Source organism: Diadema setosum, chromosome 2 (assembly GCF_964275005.1).
Source record: "Diadema setosum chromosome 2, eeDiaSeto1, whole genome shotgun sequence".
Classification (NCBI taxonomy): Eukaryota; Metazoa; Echinodermata; class Echinoidea; order Diadematoida; family Diadematidae; genus Diadema; species Diadema setosum.
This window is the reverse complement of record NC_092686.1, coordinates 2,484,065-2,499,803: the sequence shown is the minus strand read 5'-3', so window position 1 is coordinate 2,499,803 and position 15,739 is coordinate 2,484,065. Positions and strand designations below refer to the sequence as shown.

Sequence of the window (15,739 nt, the reverse complement as noted above, 5' to 3'; positions counted from 1 at the left end):
TCTCGGAAAAGCGGTCTGGTGTTTCACGAGATCAGCATATTGGGTATAATATATTTTGTATTTTTGTATAGGGGCCTATTGGGTATATTGCCGTCGATTCAGACTACTGAATTATGAAGTACGAAGTATACAGAACGCCGTATAATGATTTTTGTAGTCCTTGTGTTGGCACCAATATAGAAGAGATGGCAAAGAAGAGAAGTAATGTATTTTTAAATCCAGCACTGATATTTAATTATCAATACCAAATTTTCGACGCAAGCATACGCCTTCTTCATGGTCGACCTAAAATGCATTGATTCTGTGATTAAAATCATTTACTTCATTGTGCTTGGCAGCAGATGAACTTGGCGTGCATTCATTATCGTTATAGGATATGCCTCCTTCACGTGATGCATTACAGCCATGTGCAACATGGAAATGATTTCAGCATAACAAAATATGTTTGTATCTTGCCATATATCACGGTATTCTGACGGGTACACGTCATGACTTGTCATGTGACGTCACAGGAACAGGTTTACACATAGGGTGGTCGATCTACCTAAGCTATACAGACGTTCATATCTCGACCAATAATTTTCTTTTGTCCTGCAGAGCAAACAAGCAAAAGGTGCACTATAATGACATTCTCATGGAGTTAACAGCAGGTTACTCCATTTGAGTGGCAGTTTCCACACGCCCGTAAAGTTGAAACTACAGAATATCCACGATACTATCGCCATCATGTAAAACAGCAGTATACCTCCTCTTGACGGCAATATGAAGCGCGAACATTATTGTAAGATGTCGTGTGGCAGGTTGACCCCTTCACAACAACTGTTATACACGTTTAAGTGTGAATAACCCCCTATCGTTTTATTTAAAAAAGAATCATTAAAAAAAGATCATGTTTGGGTCAATAATCGAATAACTGAATTTCCGTTGTGTACCCATATATTTTATACATCGAATTGTTGTTAAAACATACTAATATTTAGATGTGAATGATAGAAGACTTGGTGGAGGTCAATGGCAAACTTCTGAGGTGATGATCGTTTGGTGACGTTCGTTATTCCAAGGTTCGTTAATCCAAAAATGAAATAGGAATCTTTATTCCGAAGGTTTGTTAAACCGAAAATGAATAGAAGGTGCGTATCACACCTACTAACGAACCTTCAGAATAGCGAACCTTATTTCGCATTGAGATAAACGAACTTTCGGCATGACGAACCTGTTTTCATTTTCGGATTGATGAACCTTCGGAACATGTCGGATTAACGAACACTCGGAATACCGAACATCATTTCGTTTTTTCGGATTATGGAACCTACGGAATAATTTCATTTTCGGATTGACGAACCTTCGGAAAACGAACCTTATTTCGTTGTAGAATTAACGAACTTTCTGAATAACGAACCTTTCTTTTTCATTTTCGGATTGAACCTTCCGAACATGACGAATTAACGAACCTTCGGAATAACGAATTGTAACCGACATTGTCACCTTATCTATCTTCACATCATTTGTTGCTACTGATATCACTACTTCGTGAAAACATGCTAACTATGACATCATGTAACTTTATTATTTCAGTTTCGATTTTATTAAAACCTCTTTTGTCCTCATGAAAATATCAAAAACTTTGATTTCGCGCAATTTTGTTTATTTTAGCCAACTTGACCATTAAATATTAGTTACCCTGCAGTACAACCACATACTCTTCATGGCTGGTAGCTACCTCACAAAACTTCCTGGTGTCTTGTGGATTGGTCGGCTTCATGAGAATTATTCCCTTTAAAGTCACTACTCGCCGAGGTCGTTTTGTTTCATGTCATTTGGGGTAGTTATGAAATCTATAGATCATAGCTGATATATATCTTATTGTATATGGTCTTTATGTTACCTTGAAATGTTCCGTCACAAAACATGGTGGTAAGTTTTGTTGGTTTTTGTATTTCTATTTTCATTATAGAACATTCAGTATGTTAGTGCATATGCCCTTTGGTATAATTATGCCCTGTTTACAAGTCCTACAGAAAGTTGTATGGACTGGCCTGTTCGACGACGTGCATCTCAACAAAGACACACTCAAGAAAAATTATAATAATTTTATATGAGATGTGGAAATTATGTTGTGACTATGCAGAATGTTATGAATAAAAAATAAAGTACCAGCTCGTAAACTGTTTATTCTAGCACTAAACTGCCAACTGGGGAAAAAATATGAGAACAGTCTTTCACAAATTGTACCTTCTTATCATTAGCTTGACAGATAATTTTCAAATGAAATGTGATTAATTAAAAGCTTCATTTACACACAATATCGGACACGATAACTACATTCATGACTGTGGAGCAAGATTTCTTTAAACTTGAGACACTGTTAAACCATGGACCCTATGCGTTAGAGTCCATGGTTAAACCAAAGCTCCATGGAAAAACTAGCAATGTCTTTAAATTTCTTCCACAAGCATAGAAGGTGGGGGCTCTCTGAGTTTTATTCAAGAAATTGAATTAGGCGCACACGGAGCTCTGCAGCGCGGTTGCCATGGTTCCCATTAGAGCACGTACCTTGGAACCCGGCGGTCTATCAATTATCAAAATATCTTTAACCCGGGATTTCTCTGGAGTGCAGTTTGTTTGGATGGTTTGACCCAAATGACATGAAAAAGCACGGATACGGAAGCAAATTTCCAGTCATTTACGAATAATGCAGCAATTCATTTATTTTATTCGCAAACTAGTAAACAGTCGAGCTATACATTCTTGGCATAATATATGCATCCATAGACAAAATGATGCCAAATTACACCGCCTTGCATTTGCATCATCAGTGAAGAGTCTTTGATAACACGCATATTAGATTTTGTATTCTTTGAATTTCAGCTTCAGATTTCAATTTCAGCTTCAAATTCAGAGTGATGATGATGGCCACACCCAAACGGGAACTATTGCCCTGAGACTAAGTAGGCCTATTGTATCTACGAGGGCGGGCATGAGATATGACTCTATGACTATACGACTTCTTTTCGAAGACTGAGGGACAACATCTGTTCTTTCCACCACTGAGTAATCGAACAAGACTATTACCACCCATATCCCTGGACTTTCTATAGCTGAACCATGGAAGAACATTTTGGTGCTGCATCATATAATACGTGTAGGAATGTTCCCAACAAAGCAAACACGTGATATTTGACGAGGGAACATGCATTATGGGCTTGAGAAACTCGCTGGCGGCGTCTGAAACTTCATTAATGTTGACTTAAACTAGAAACGCACAAAATATTCTACTAACCTAAATATGTCGTAGCTAGCGGGAGTTTCAGAACCAGTTCATGGACGCGCGAAATTATTATTTTTTCTTCTTACGAACGTATAACATTTAAGGGCAATACTTCTGAAACCTTGAATCGATTCCATGCGATTGATGATAAAGTTTGCGATGAAAATATTTTCGGCCTAGCGAAAATAAACTCACGTTTAGAGTGTGTTCGCAAACATCGTTGGGTCACTTTATACAACACTGATACAAGTATAGTACTGTACGCCCAGGGAATTGACCCTATTTGAACTTTGACCCAGTGATGGCCCATTTGAACGTCGATGATAATAGCTTCATCATGTGTGGATGACCTACCTGAAATAGGGGATAGATCTAGAGAAGCGGCAGAGAAGCAGCATAGTTCTCTTCTCCTCTCCACATCTCGTGGAAAAAACGCCACGAGAAGTTCACGTGGACTTTACACAAGTAGATCAAACTCAAGCATAGATCTGCGAAAGCGTCATTCAAATCGGTTAAAAAATAAGAAAGCTATGAAACTGTTCAGTATTTTGATAATGCAATGACACAGAGACAATCATGTATGTAAATTACATGAGATCATGATGCCATGAGCGCTTCATTACTTTTTTTGTTGTTTTTCTGTCAAAGTAATCACAAAAATCATATCTGTCAATGAATCGGTCTAGAAATTCTCTTGTCATTGTCTGAAGTTATTCTGAGAATCGCTTTACGATACGCAAAATCTGATGATGCGGAAATGATCTCATCATAAATTCATCATTAAAAACTAGCCGACTCAATTATTTGAAAGAAATTTAATACGGCAGCAACTACTCAATTTCTCCTTGGAGAAACATATTTCGCGAGGCTCTTTTAAGGAAGAGTCTGCCCCTAGCTGATTAAAATTTCAATTAAACGTCATGGTGTACTATCGTCAGAAGCCAGTTCTCCCAGAATGGACGCACAACTTCCCAAGTATTTTCATGCACAAAAGACAGACGAATTTTAATCAAACTGATAATGCACAACTCGACCGTAATGTGAAACGTAAACATTTACACACTTGAAAGCTTTGTGTATTTGCGCTTCAACGTCGTTCTGTCTGTTGAACAGTCGGATGATGCGTGTAATTCTCATGAATTAATTTTGTCCGATTACGACAGGAAACATTTCTTACATATTAGGGCCTAGGTACATTACGTCTTTTGATTTCAATGGCATCTTAAGGGAGATCTTATTGTGATAAATCACGTGAACTTCATTTCATTTCATCTTTTTTTTTTTATTTCTAACAAAACTACTCAATCATAAGCACAACGTGATTTGCAGAATAAAACGTATTTCAAATATTTACATCTGCCTGTGTATGCGATAAGGTAGTAAACAAAGTCAAACTCATAGAATTAATCAACGGTGTGCAATGGGAAATTGAGTACGCTGTTTGAAATGGAGGGGACTACTAACCTTGGCTTGTATATTGCAGTCCCCTAAGGAAATAACAGAGAGAGAGAGAGACACACACACAGACTGGCAAACAGACAGACAGACACACACACACACACACACACACACACATATATATATATATATATATATATATATATATATATATATATAGCAACCCTTGTTGCTCCCTTTCCAGAAAATTCTGAGGAGAAAGCGGCTAAGCACCTAAACTTTGACTCATCAGGGCTGGTGACTAAAAACGATATTACTGTCAATTTTCTTTTACTGTATTTCTTGGATTTTTGACTGCTGTTTTATAATTTTCAACAAGGAAGAACACTTCCGATATATAACGTGGGAATTTCCATTTACTTTTTTTTTAACGGGTGCCAGTCATGAAATACGGAGATTTATTCAAAAAGTGTAATCAAAGTTCCTATATGTGAAGACTATAATCTCTGAAATTTGAACAACAATGACGCGGCTGTATTAGACTTCTGTACCATTTGATCTGTGGCATATGGATATGAGGATAATGTTGAAATATGTTTAAACATTAAAATTTAAAGATACTATAATACCCAAGCTGAAATCGAGCAAGTTTTGGTTGGGCCAAAACAGAGTCGTTATATCTCACAAAGCTTTTCAGCGGATCATCTACTGGTTACATCTACCCCGAGCAGGTTCCTCGATGTAAGCATTGCTCAGGTACCCATCAACACCCCTGGATCATGGAGAAGAGGGGTCAAGCGTGTGAAAGTGGATGTATCAACCAAGGATGAGATTTGAATCACAGATCTCTTATTAATGGGTCTTAAACCTTATCCACTACACCGCAATGTTCTCACATTTTACACAAAGTGATCAGCGTGAGGCCCGGGTTCATCAAGTCGGTCACACCAATAAGGAGGTATGTGCGATAGCCTATATCTCCATCATGCCATACTCAATAGTTATTATGATGTTACCGACGTGTGTCATGTTTGCTCTATATTGTATGTAATAACACCTTTGACACATTCTTTGGAATTCTTTAGTATATTACGTAGACAGGGTAACTGCAATAACTGAAGTTGAGACCACCTCGCCGGCTGGATTTGCCAATCTTGCTATACACTGGATCATGCAACATGGAACTTGTACGATTTTCATTATTTTTCACATCAAGATTTAATGTTTTGTGTGAGCATGACCTAGTTTGTTAACTCCCTCCCTTCACTCCCTCCCCCCTCCACACACACACACACACACGCACACACACACACACACACACACACACACTAAGACTTGGTCGCTTGCTCTCTCGCTTTCTTTCTCTCAGGTTTATTTTTACTCTTGAAAATCAGAACTGTTGTGTATGCTGTGAATCGAATACATATCGGCAATGACAAATGGGATTTCGTTGTGAAAAACTAATCACAGATGCATAGTTTAGGGAGTCACAGGGGACACGTCGTACACGAATTTACGTGCTTTCTGCTCGAGAAATGGCGGGAAGGTGACATACCTCGGATGACTAACTGAACCTAACCAAAGGAATGTCTTTGTTGTAACTAAACCCCTTAACCTCAAGACCTACATTCAATGAGAGGATAGGAATAAAGTAATAGCTCGGCAATTCTCTCCTGTGGTCCCATACACGGGCAGTCGTGTGGGATGTTTTGTCATTGACATTTTCAGTGTTAGTATTCAAGAAAAGAGAAATTGTGACTTTCGTGAGCTTTTGCCCCTTGGAACTCAGTCTCCGTGTTCATGGATGAAAAGGGAAACAGAATCAACACACACACACGAAACGTGAAAAACAAAACATACCGGTGGAAAACAGGAAAACAAAAAATGATATGTCATCCAAACTGTAGGGAAAGAAAAAAGCCACGACGAATCATTAAAACATGTAATAGGCCTATATGCAGGTAAATATGTACATGTATATCAAAGAATGACTTATGAACGCTAGCTTTGATTTGTGTATGTCCATTGCACAACGCGGGGAGATATGAATACACTCACGTATCGTGTATTATTTCACTACACAATTTCAATTTTCAAGAATATGTCTCAACCCCTTATAAGATTACAAACACTATAAAATTCAATCAGGAGGACTAATGCTCGGGGAATTTACATAATGCTGCTATGAAACTTTTCCAGATTGGTCATCTTGTCACTTTCTTGAGCCACAGAAACAATATCCAGCCTGACTCGCTTTATTTTGTTGTTAAAGGTCATCAAACGATGACACATGGTTTGATTTCCCTATAAAGATCATACTTCCTTAGATCGTATCTTCCTTACAAGCTAATATGCATATTTTCTTTTTCAAATCTACCACAACAAAAGGCGGTTGCTAGGCGGGGTTTAATGTGAAAAATGCCTGATGTGTCCAGTAGGGCTATCAAGGTGCTTACATTCACATTCCCTATCAGTTACGTGCTGTAGAATAGAACCGAAATAAGGGTGACAATGCAGTCACACGACATTGGTCTTTAATGACAGAGCATAAACTCAACATGGTGATTCACCTTGTCACTATTTTGATGGTAAGACTGAAAAAAAAAGCTAAGTCTTTGAAACTATTCGACCTGTATTTAGTACAAAATGGTCGTTTATCTCTTGTTCTGTGAATAAACAATTGAAAATTCGAGAGTATTTGGAGAGGCAAATGTTGTGCGCTCATTGTGCCTGTGAAGCCAGCCGTATATCGCGCTCATCAGATCACAAGACTTAATCATCGGGACAGCAAAAACACCCCGAGGTATTGATTCACTTCTCTCAAACATTACCAGGAACTACATGGAAAGGTACCTACGGAAGGGCCGACTTGTCGCTCCGGTTGAAAATAACATGACGCGGAGGACTGTGTGAACTGGTTAACGTGATACGTTTGGGAGAGAAAATGAGACCTATATGCATGGAGAATTATGATGTCACAGCTGTCTGTGACGTGAGAGAAGGCTTCCGTGGAAGTCATTATATCAATTAGATTATTACATTTTCGTCGAAAAAAATGCACAGACAGAAAGTAAGTAACTTTTGGAGCGTTAATAGTATAACTTTAAAAACACTGATTTTCCCCGATAAATACTGCGTGGTGAAGAAGACGGCAAAGGCTACGAATGCGGTGACCATACATGGCTTACTATATCTATCTGTGAGAAGTAAGAGGTTTTAAAGAACATGAAAACACCAAGGCAAGGCGTCAGCGGCAGAGGATTTACTCCTCACAAACTAGAAAAAGAAAAGACAGATCAGGGTCCCACGGAACGCTGTGCAACCTATTTGGTTACATCAAATTGTCAAGCAATTATATATGGCGACATTCTGGGCACATGGCCCATAAAGCACTATTGACCATGTATGACTTGAAGTGCACTTTATAATCTACTCGTTTCCCCCATCCCACCCCGTCTACCCATTCACTACATGCCTTGTCTGAATTTATAGAGGGGCGTAATTCTGAAATTGGAAGTCAAAGCACTCTTCCAAGTTATTGATACGGGGATCAGGACAGATGCTTGCTCTTGTTCCAAGAGTTAGCAGCAAAAGCACAAAGGTCGCACGCATGTGAATATTAAAGGTGACGCGTGTTTTGGGCGAATCACGGAGTGTTTGTTTTGACGGTTACTATTTGTAGAGCACATTCGATGAACACGTCACTTCGCAATACATTCCGCACTTTACTCCTTGTTTCATATTTCATTCATTTCTATGGAATACGACAAACAAAAAATACGCACAGCACACATTGTCATCTCGCTTGGCAGTAAGAATAATTATAGGATCCATCCCTTTCTTTAATGGCAAGTTTCTGTTGTTGATAGATGAGGAAATCGCCTTTAAGCTCTCTCATGGCTTGGAACTATTCGTAAAGCAAACTTTTGTGCATAAAGTAAAAGAGCAATGTTACAACATGTACTTCCTGTCCTTAATAGTGTGTCTAAGGTAAAGCAAAAACAGTGGATATCCGCTAATATCTGACAATACGAAAGGAAAATGTGGATCACGCATAATCGCACATCTTTACAGCTAAAAAAAAAAAATCAAAAAAAAAATCAGAGTGCTAACGATTTTGTGAAATGGTGGAAAGTTTCCTTTAGTCTTTTAGTGTCCAAATCCGTAAAGAGACGAAGTGAAAGCCACGATACAAATTACACATTGTAGAGGGATACAGACAAGGATCCGCATTTCACGTATAAAAAAACAAAAACAAAAACAAAAAACACCAGTTTTCCAAAAATGAACCCCATCAATCGTCAACATTGTCATGTGGCGCTCTTGAAAGTAAGACTTTCCCGAGGAATGTCGTTACGAACATGATATTGCTCGCTATCAGTTTCAATGAAACTCTCAATTAGATCATCTCAAAGACCGAGATTAACACCACGACTTTAGATGTAGAGATGCATTATCATCATCTACGCTAAATATTTTCATTTGCTGGGTCCCCTTTCGAGAATGCTATGATACGATATTATTTTCTGTTTGAAAGTGGAATCTGAAAGAAAAAAAAAAGCTTGCTTTGAATAATTTAGTCTGAATAAACACGGGGATGTAGCAACTATCACGTTTAACATCGAGGTCACGTTACCAATATCCCATGACAGGTTTCTACTAGAATATTGGCATCTATATCGTGGTCAGATCCTTGTACACGACTTCATACAGTATATCTGAGCTTCTATAGAAGTTAACCGTAGCTTTTCCTTGTAATTAGAATTACACTTCGAAAGTTTGTAGCAGACTTCCACATTTGATTTTGGTTTTCTTTTAACAGGACTCACGACTTTCTTACTTTAAAGAGATGGTACAGTATTGGTGGAGGTTAGAATTGGACTTTTTTTGCGAGATACCAAGAAACACTTATGATATAGTTCAGAGCATACCATTTTAAGAGGAATTCAAAGTTTATTTGATGAAAATCGGGTTTGGAATGACTGAAACATCCACAAACAAATTAAAACAAAACGATCGTAATAAAGAGGGTGCAACACTTTATCAGAATCGGTTTCTTTTTTTTCTTTTTTTTATAGATATCTCAGCCTTTTCAGAACAAATTTTCATCAAATAAACGTTGAATTCCTCATAACATTCGTTATGCTCTTTCATATTTCATGAGGTTTCTCATTATCTCACCAAAAAATGTTAGAAATCTGAAATTAGTTCTCAACCAAAACTATACGATCCCTTTAATCATGTCTGGCTCGTTTTACCCGAAATCTTTTCAAATCTTTAGCTCTATTTACAGTTCCCATTCTTTATGAAAAATCAACTCAAAGGGCAATTCTTGTTCTTGGGCTAGTGTCCTGCAGCTTGTGGGGTCGGTACCCTAATAAAGTCGCGACTAAACTCGAGGGGATTTTACAGCAACAAATCGTTGTCTGTATGTACTGTGCGCAAAATTCATGTTATCTAGACTCATATCAGTCACACGTCTTACTTCGTTTTATAGAAAAGAATGAAAACACATTAATGAAGTCATCAAAGGATCGAAGGGCATATCAGTAAGGTGGGGCACATGTTTGTCATTCTATATGAAAAAAATAGAAAATGGAGACTCTACTAATGACTTATTCCTTTTTTATCTACCCAAAGCACAAAGAGCAAGCAATTTGTAGACTACTTTTGTCTGTTTAAAATGAGCAGTACACCAAACGATTATTATCCCCCCATCGGGCAAAATTTTGAAAGCACCCTCCGTTCTATTATTACTCTAACCTTCAGACGCGTACGTACATAATACACAAACTAACCAATTCCTACTGTACAAGGACGAATCAAAGAAGAAAAGCATAACATCTTGTCCAATGAAAAGGAACGGCGCAGACACATAACAAAGGCATCTCACTTTTCAGCATATGAATAGAAATTTCTTCTGAATGACTTAATATTGAGTCATTTGGACATTGTTCCACTTCAAAATCCAATTTGTAGAGCAGATTTAGGAGGCAATAATATGGGTTCATGATACAATGGAATCCATTGCCACGTCATAGGCGCCAGAGGACGAACATACATTGTGGGAGGTGACGATTCAGACTTAAATTTTCGAAATTTGTTTGAGATCTGTTTGTGGTTAGTATACATGTACTTCTCCGTTTGTTTGTTTTTTACACCGCAATGTGCCGATGTTTCTACGAAATGGGACGTAAAGGATTTTATATACAATATGTATGCATGACTATATTATATATAGGCCTATACATAAATTACAGATGTATTGAAAATGATGATAATCGTTGAAATTGTCATATTACTCTCATTTTGTACGATGATAATGAAATTGCAGAAAATTTATGTACAATGTAGGCCCTACTTCAAAAAAGGGCACGCAGAGAATAAATCAAATCAGATCTAATCAAATCAGTAGGCCTGGGGCTATATATTTGTAACAGATAAAGACAAAACATTATGCAAGCATGATACGTTTGATATATAGCACATAGGCTTATATGGTATAGACTGGGTATCAAAGGTGAATTAAACATCGAATCAAGAGTCACTAGATTATTACGCGTATCAAATCATTATCACTCGTCATCTCGCTGCAGTATAAATAAACAGTGTTAAAGATTTTAACAGATCATTTTTGTCAGTATTGAATCAATGTGGACTAACGTGTTGTCTTTTTTAATGCCTGAGAGATTTGTAGACCATGTAATATACATGACCATGTACTCATTAATAGGAATTGGCATCACTTTGTTAAGTCATTATGAATATATTCAGACGTAGTGGTCCCGCCTCACATCCAATTGGACCCCATGGAAGACCAGCTTAGCATAGCTGAATATGGGCTATCCAGCATCTTCTCAGATGGAAAATGAACAAACAAACAAACAAACAAACAAGCACACGACAGTACAGGACTTGCATGTAAAGAACATATACAAGTAGACAATGCAGTCGGAATGCGGTATAACTGTTGCATCGACCGACTTTACAGGATTGCAGTTCAAGGGCACAGTTCAACAAGGAGATGGTCTGTTCTTTACAATCGTCTGTGGACAGCCGCCACTGCTAGGGGTTTATGGAAGCCATGCCCCAGACGGAGGGGGCAAAAGAGTTAAGAAGGCGTGGACATCATGGCCAAACGTTGACGCGTGAGGTCACCGGTACGTCATAATAGTGGTTTTCGGAGTGGGGGTGGGATGGGGATGGGGGTGGTGAAAAGAAAGAGAGTCTCAGACAGGATATGAAAGAGAGAGACGGGGAGGGAGAGAGACCAGAAAGGGGAAAAACAAACATGCGTTGAAGTGACAGATCATATTTTCTTTTTATTCAGGTGCGGCGCATGTGTGAAAACTATTCTGTTTGTTGTGCGATACTCTTGAAGGTGAGCTGGCCACCCGCTGGCCACCACGGATAGATCAACGACACTGAATTCCACCTCAATGGAAGTACAAATGGAAATATTCTGCATATCCAATACAGAATCGTATAATAATGATAAACGTTCCATTCAAAACGTGTCTAAGTAATCATTTCAGACGGTTTGAATACACAGAAACAAAACACATTGTAATTATCTTTCGTTACCTTGTTGCAGTACATGCAAAACACTCTAAAGACTTGAATTTCATCAATAATCTAAATGAATAGGCAATAGCTATTTAAGAAACTTTATGACATAACATAGTACGTGATAATATTATGCACATGCGCCAAAACGTTCTTTAATGCTGTCGATTTTCTTTTGATAGGAATTTACACATAAATTACTCTTACTCTTATTATCATACATAAGAGTGAAAACAGTTCCATTTACAGCGAGGACGCATGCGCCTAATCTTCTACACGGAGCCTACCTACATAACCCTATATATATTAATATAGGCTTTTATACTTGTACATCTAAGCAATGCTGTGATTGAACTTATAGGGCAAAATTGACAAAGCAGATAGTTGATCAGACCTATCGTACATGTCTATGCAATACGTCTACATGACACTGATAAAGGCGTGTAAACTGATGGTTGAGAAACTCAGTTGGTATTTTAGTCCGTCATGAGAAGGGGAAGTCACGTGACAGCAATGTGCCCTCCCAAGAATGTCCTCTAATACATCCTTACATTCGGCAGTCAGCGATGCGACATTTCAACCAGCTCACAGTGATGAGAGAAATAGAACTTCGTGATAACATGCGATTTACATATCTGGCTCACGATCACCACTTTCATGCGTGCAGCCCGATTCGTTTTCCATAGCCATGGTAACAATCGTTGCTTTCATCAAGTGTTATTTGTTTTCACCTCACAATATTGATAATATCTATTGCTGACCCTTTTGTCTCTATTCGATGCCCGGCGATTAACAAACTAACTCTCGTGGAAATGAATATATTACATTTATTATTTCCGATCTATTGAGTATTCCAGTAAAACGTTTACGTATGTTCTGTACTTGCAACTACAGCCGTGGGATCATAGTTTGTGGTTATTAAAATTATCCAGTGCGTAGATATTCCACTTTAGTTAAGCCTGTTCTACATTTCACGGATTTGTACCACCATCGTATACGTGTGTAAAAGTGTTTGTTGTTTGCACAGCTGCCGAATTTGATAAATGCAAAAAATCATCAACATACAAAAATCGATAAGACGACGCTAAGTAGTGAGATTTCAATTCGATTCATCCGAGACATTATGAAAGTCGTATCATTATTGGTTCAAAGTCAAGTGTAAAATAATTACATAATTGGTTTCAAACAATTCAACAATGTATCACTCACCATTTGGTCTCTAAGAATGCGTAAATTTAGATCCATCTTGCTGGCGTGGTACTTCATTTTGTTGTAGCTGTCGGGGTTTTCGTCGCTGTCGACGTTGACGGGTGTTCCCGAGCCCGAGCCCTGCCCGTGTTCCATTGCGACTTCTCCTCGTAGCTATCACCTGATCTCGCGCGAACAGAGAGAAAACCAAAATATTGAATACAGGCCGAAAGAGCCAAATCCGGTTATTCCTGTACAAGTGCAGCTCCGAGACTGAGTCTGATTGAAGACTGGGGGAAATTTGATGCCTGTTTTTTGGCTAAAGCTGGAACTACACTACGCTCAGTTCAGTCCTCCACATCCACACTATTGCGTTTCCTTCCTGCGAAGCAAAGGATAACCCGTATCGCGTATTTCCTCTTCGAAGGAGATGGGAAACGCTAGAAGCCTGTACGGCATTGACGACGTAGATCGTTATTGGTATCAAACTTCGGCCAGATGTAATCGTCTGCAAGCGAGCGCATTCCATAGAGACGTACGTAGAGTTTCTTTGGCGCACGCATTTCCCTCGAAGAAGTGAATAGAGGCCTCCGAGAGTATAATCAGCCAAAGGGCGCCACACCATGTATTGTTAGTCTACAGAGAGAGACCCAAAGAGCATTTGAATATAAGAACACTAACGGAAAATGTACATTGATAATGGAATGTAATTCATTTACCCTTTCATACTTTTTAAAACAATTTCAAGTATAATCTTATAGATAGACCGATATAAAGTACTTGTGACGTCACTTTTTAGCAATGAGGACACACTGAAAAGCACGGAAATAGCCTCCTGATCCTCAAATCTACACGATAAATAAACATACTGTAACGGAAAAATTGACTATTGATGACTCAATCTTCAAATAAAAGCGCGTGCAGTTGGTACAGTTATACTGTGAACACACAGTAGCGCAACGCGTAATGTACATCACTTTTAAATATATTCATATTATAACATTATAGTAGGACCTATTATTTGTAAGTCCGTGTACAGTAACGCATATTACATTCAGCGTTGAGACTGGAAACCACGTACATTTTGCAGTGTGGGGAAAGATTATATGAATTTATACCATTTTACATTTAAACCTAATATATTTACCTGAATTCTTTGTCATATAATTTCTAGAGAAAATAACTTATGAGTAAACCTGAAGTTTCCATTAGGCCATTACATGTCGCGATTCCTCAGTCACCTCCCCCTCCCCCGTATTGTCTTCTAGATGATACTCAATCCATTTCAGTTTTGAATTCAGAGCTGCATTGAAGATTTTTAAAGGTTGAAACTACAAGATAGATTGGTGATGACTACAATAAAACTTTCTGAGTTTGTTTAGTATGTGTGCATGCTTGTTGTTTCGCATTGTTTTTGATATTTTTGTCATTATTGTTCGTTTGTTTGTTTGTCTGTTTGTTTGTTTTTTATTAAGTACGGGTACGAAGACTAGGCGAGATTTCGACATGATCGAACAGTCGAGATGATCATGGTGATCGTGCGCGTGCGCACTTTGCATCAATTCGCACTTGCACTTGTTGCCTGCCTTACAGATAGCCCATTAAAGAGACTAATTATAGAGATGAGGTGAGTGGAACTTTTAGGGGGATGATGCCGCTTGACCGATTGGGTCATGCCTTCACGAACACGTAAATTGACCTTTTATTATCCGTCAAATGTCACCCAAGACAATGTCGAAAGTTTGTGAATGAAGCACATATGGCGTGTACATACGGGTGACACAAGTATACGTAATGTTTATACATTACTTCGTCTCTCTATTCCATTTCCACTTTTGACTTCATCATAACTATGTATTTCATATATACGGTATAACAATAACAAATTATAGAATGATGAAGATAATGGCAGCAGCAGCAGCAGCAGTAGTAGTAGTAGTATATAGTAGTAGTAGTAGACCTATAGTGATAACAATGATATCGTGATAATAATGGTGATGATAATGATTAATGTTATTATTATTATTATCATTATTATTATTATTATTATTATTATTATTATTACTATTATCATTATCATTATCATTAGCATTATTATTATGATTGTTATTATTATCATTATCATTATCATTATTATTAATATTATTATTATCATCATCATCATCATCATAATCATAAAAATTATGATTGTGATAGTAACAACAACAAGACGACAAATAAGAAGAATAGGAATAGTTATAGCAGTAATTATGCAATAATAATTGTTTTGCATCTTTGTATAAACACAGCATTTCCCCGGACACAGAATGTAACAATGTT

At 37.9% G+C, this 15,739-nt stretch overlaps 1 protein-coding gene across 1 annotated transcript in view; it reads right to left on the bottom strand.

Moving 5' to 3' along the window:
- Nucleotides 1–13,595, bottom strand: part of LOC140246129 (uncharacterized) — a 39,263-nt gene extending 25,668 nt beyond the window's left edge. Inside the window, exon 1 of the mRNA XM_072325568.1 lies at nt 13,442–13,595. Within this exon, the coding sequence (XP_072181669.1) occupies nt 13,442–13,576 (135 nt within the window). The 5' untranslated portion in view covers nt 13,577–13,595. The remainder of the gene's footprint in view (nt 1–13,441) is intronic.
- Between the last annotated feature and the right edge of the window lie 2,144 nt (nt 13,596–15,739).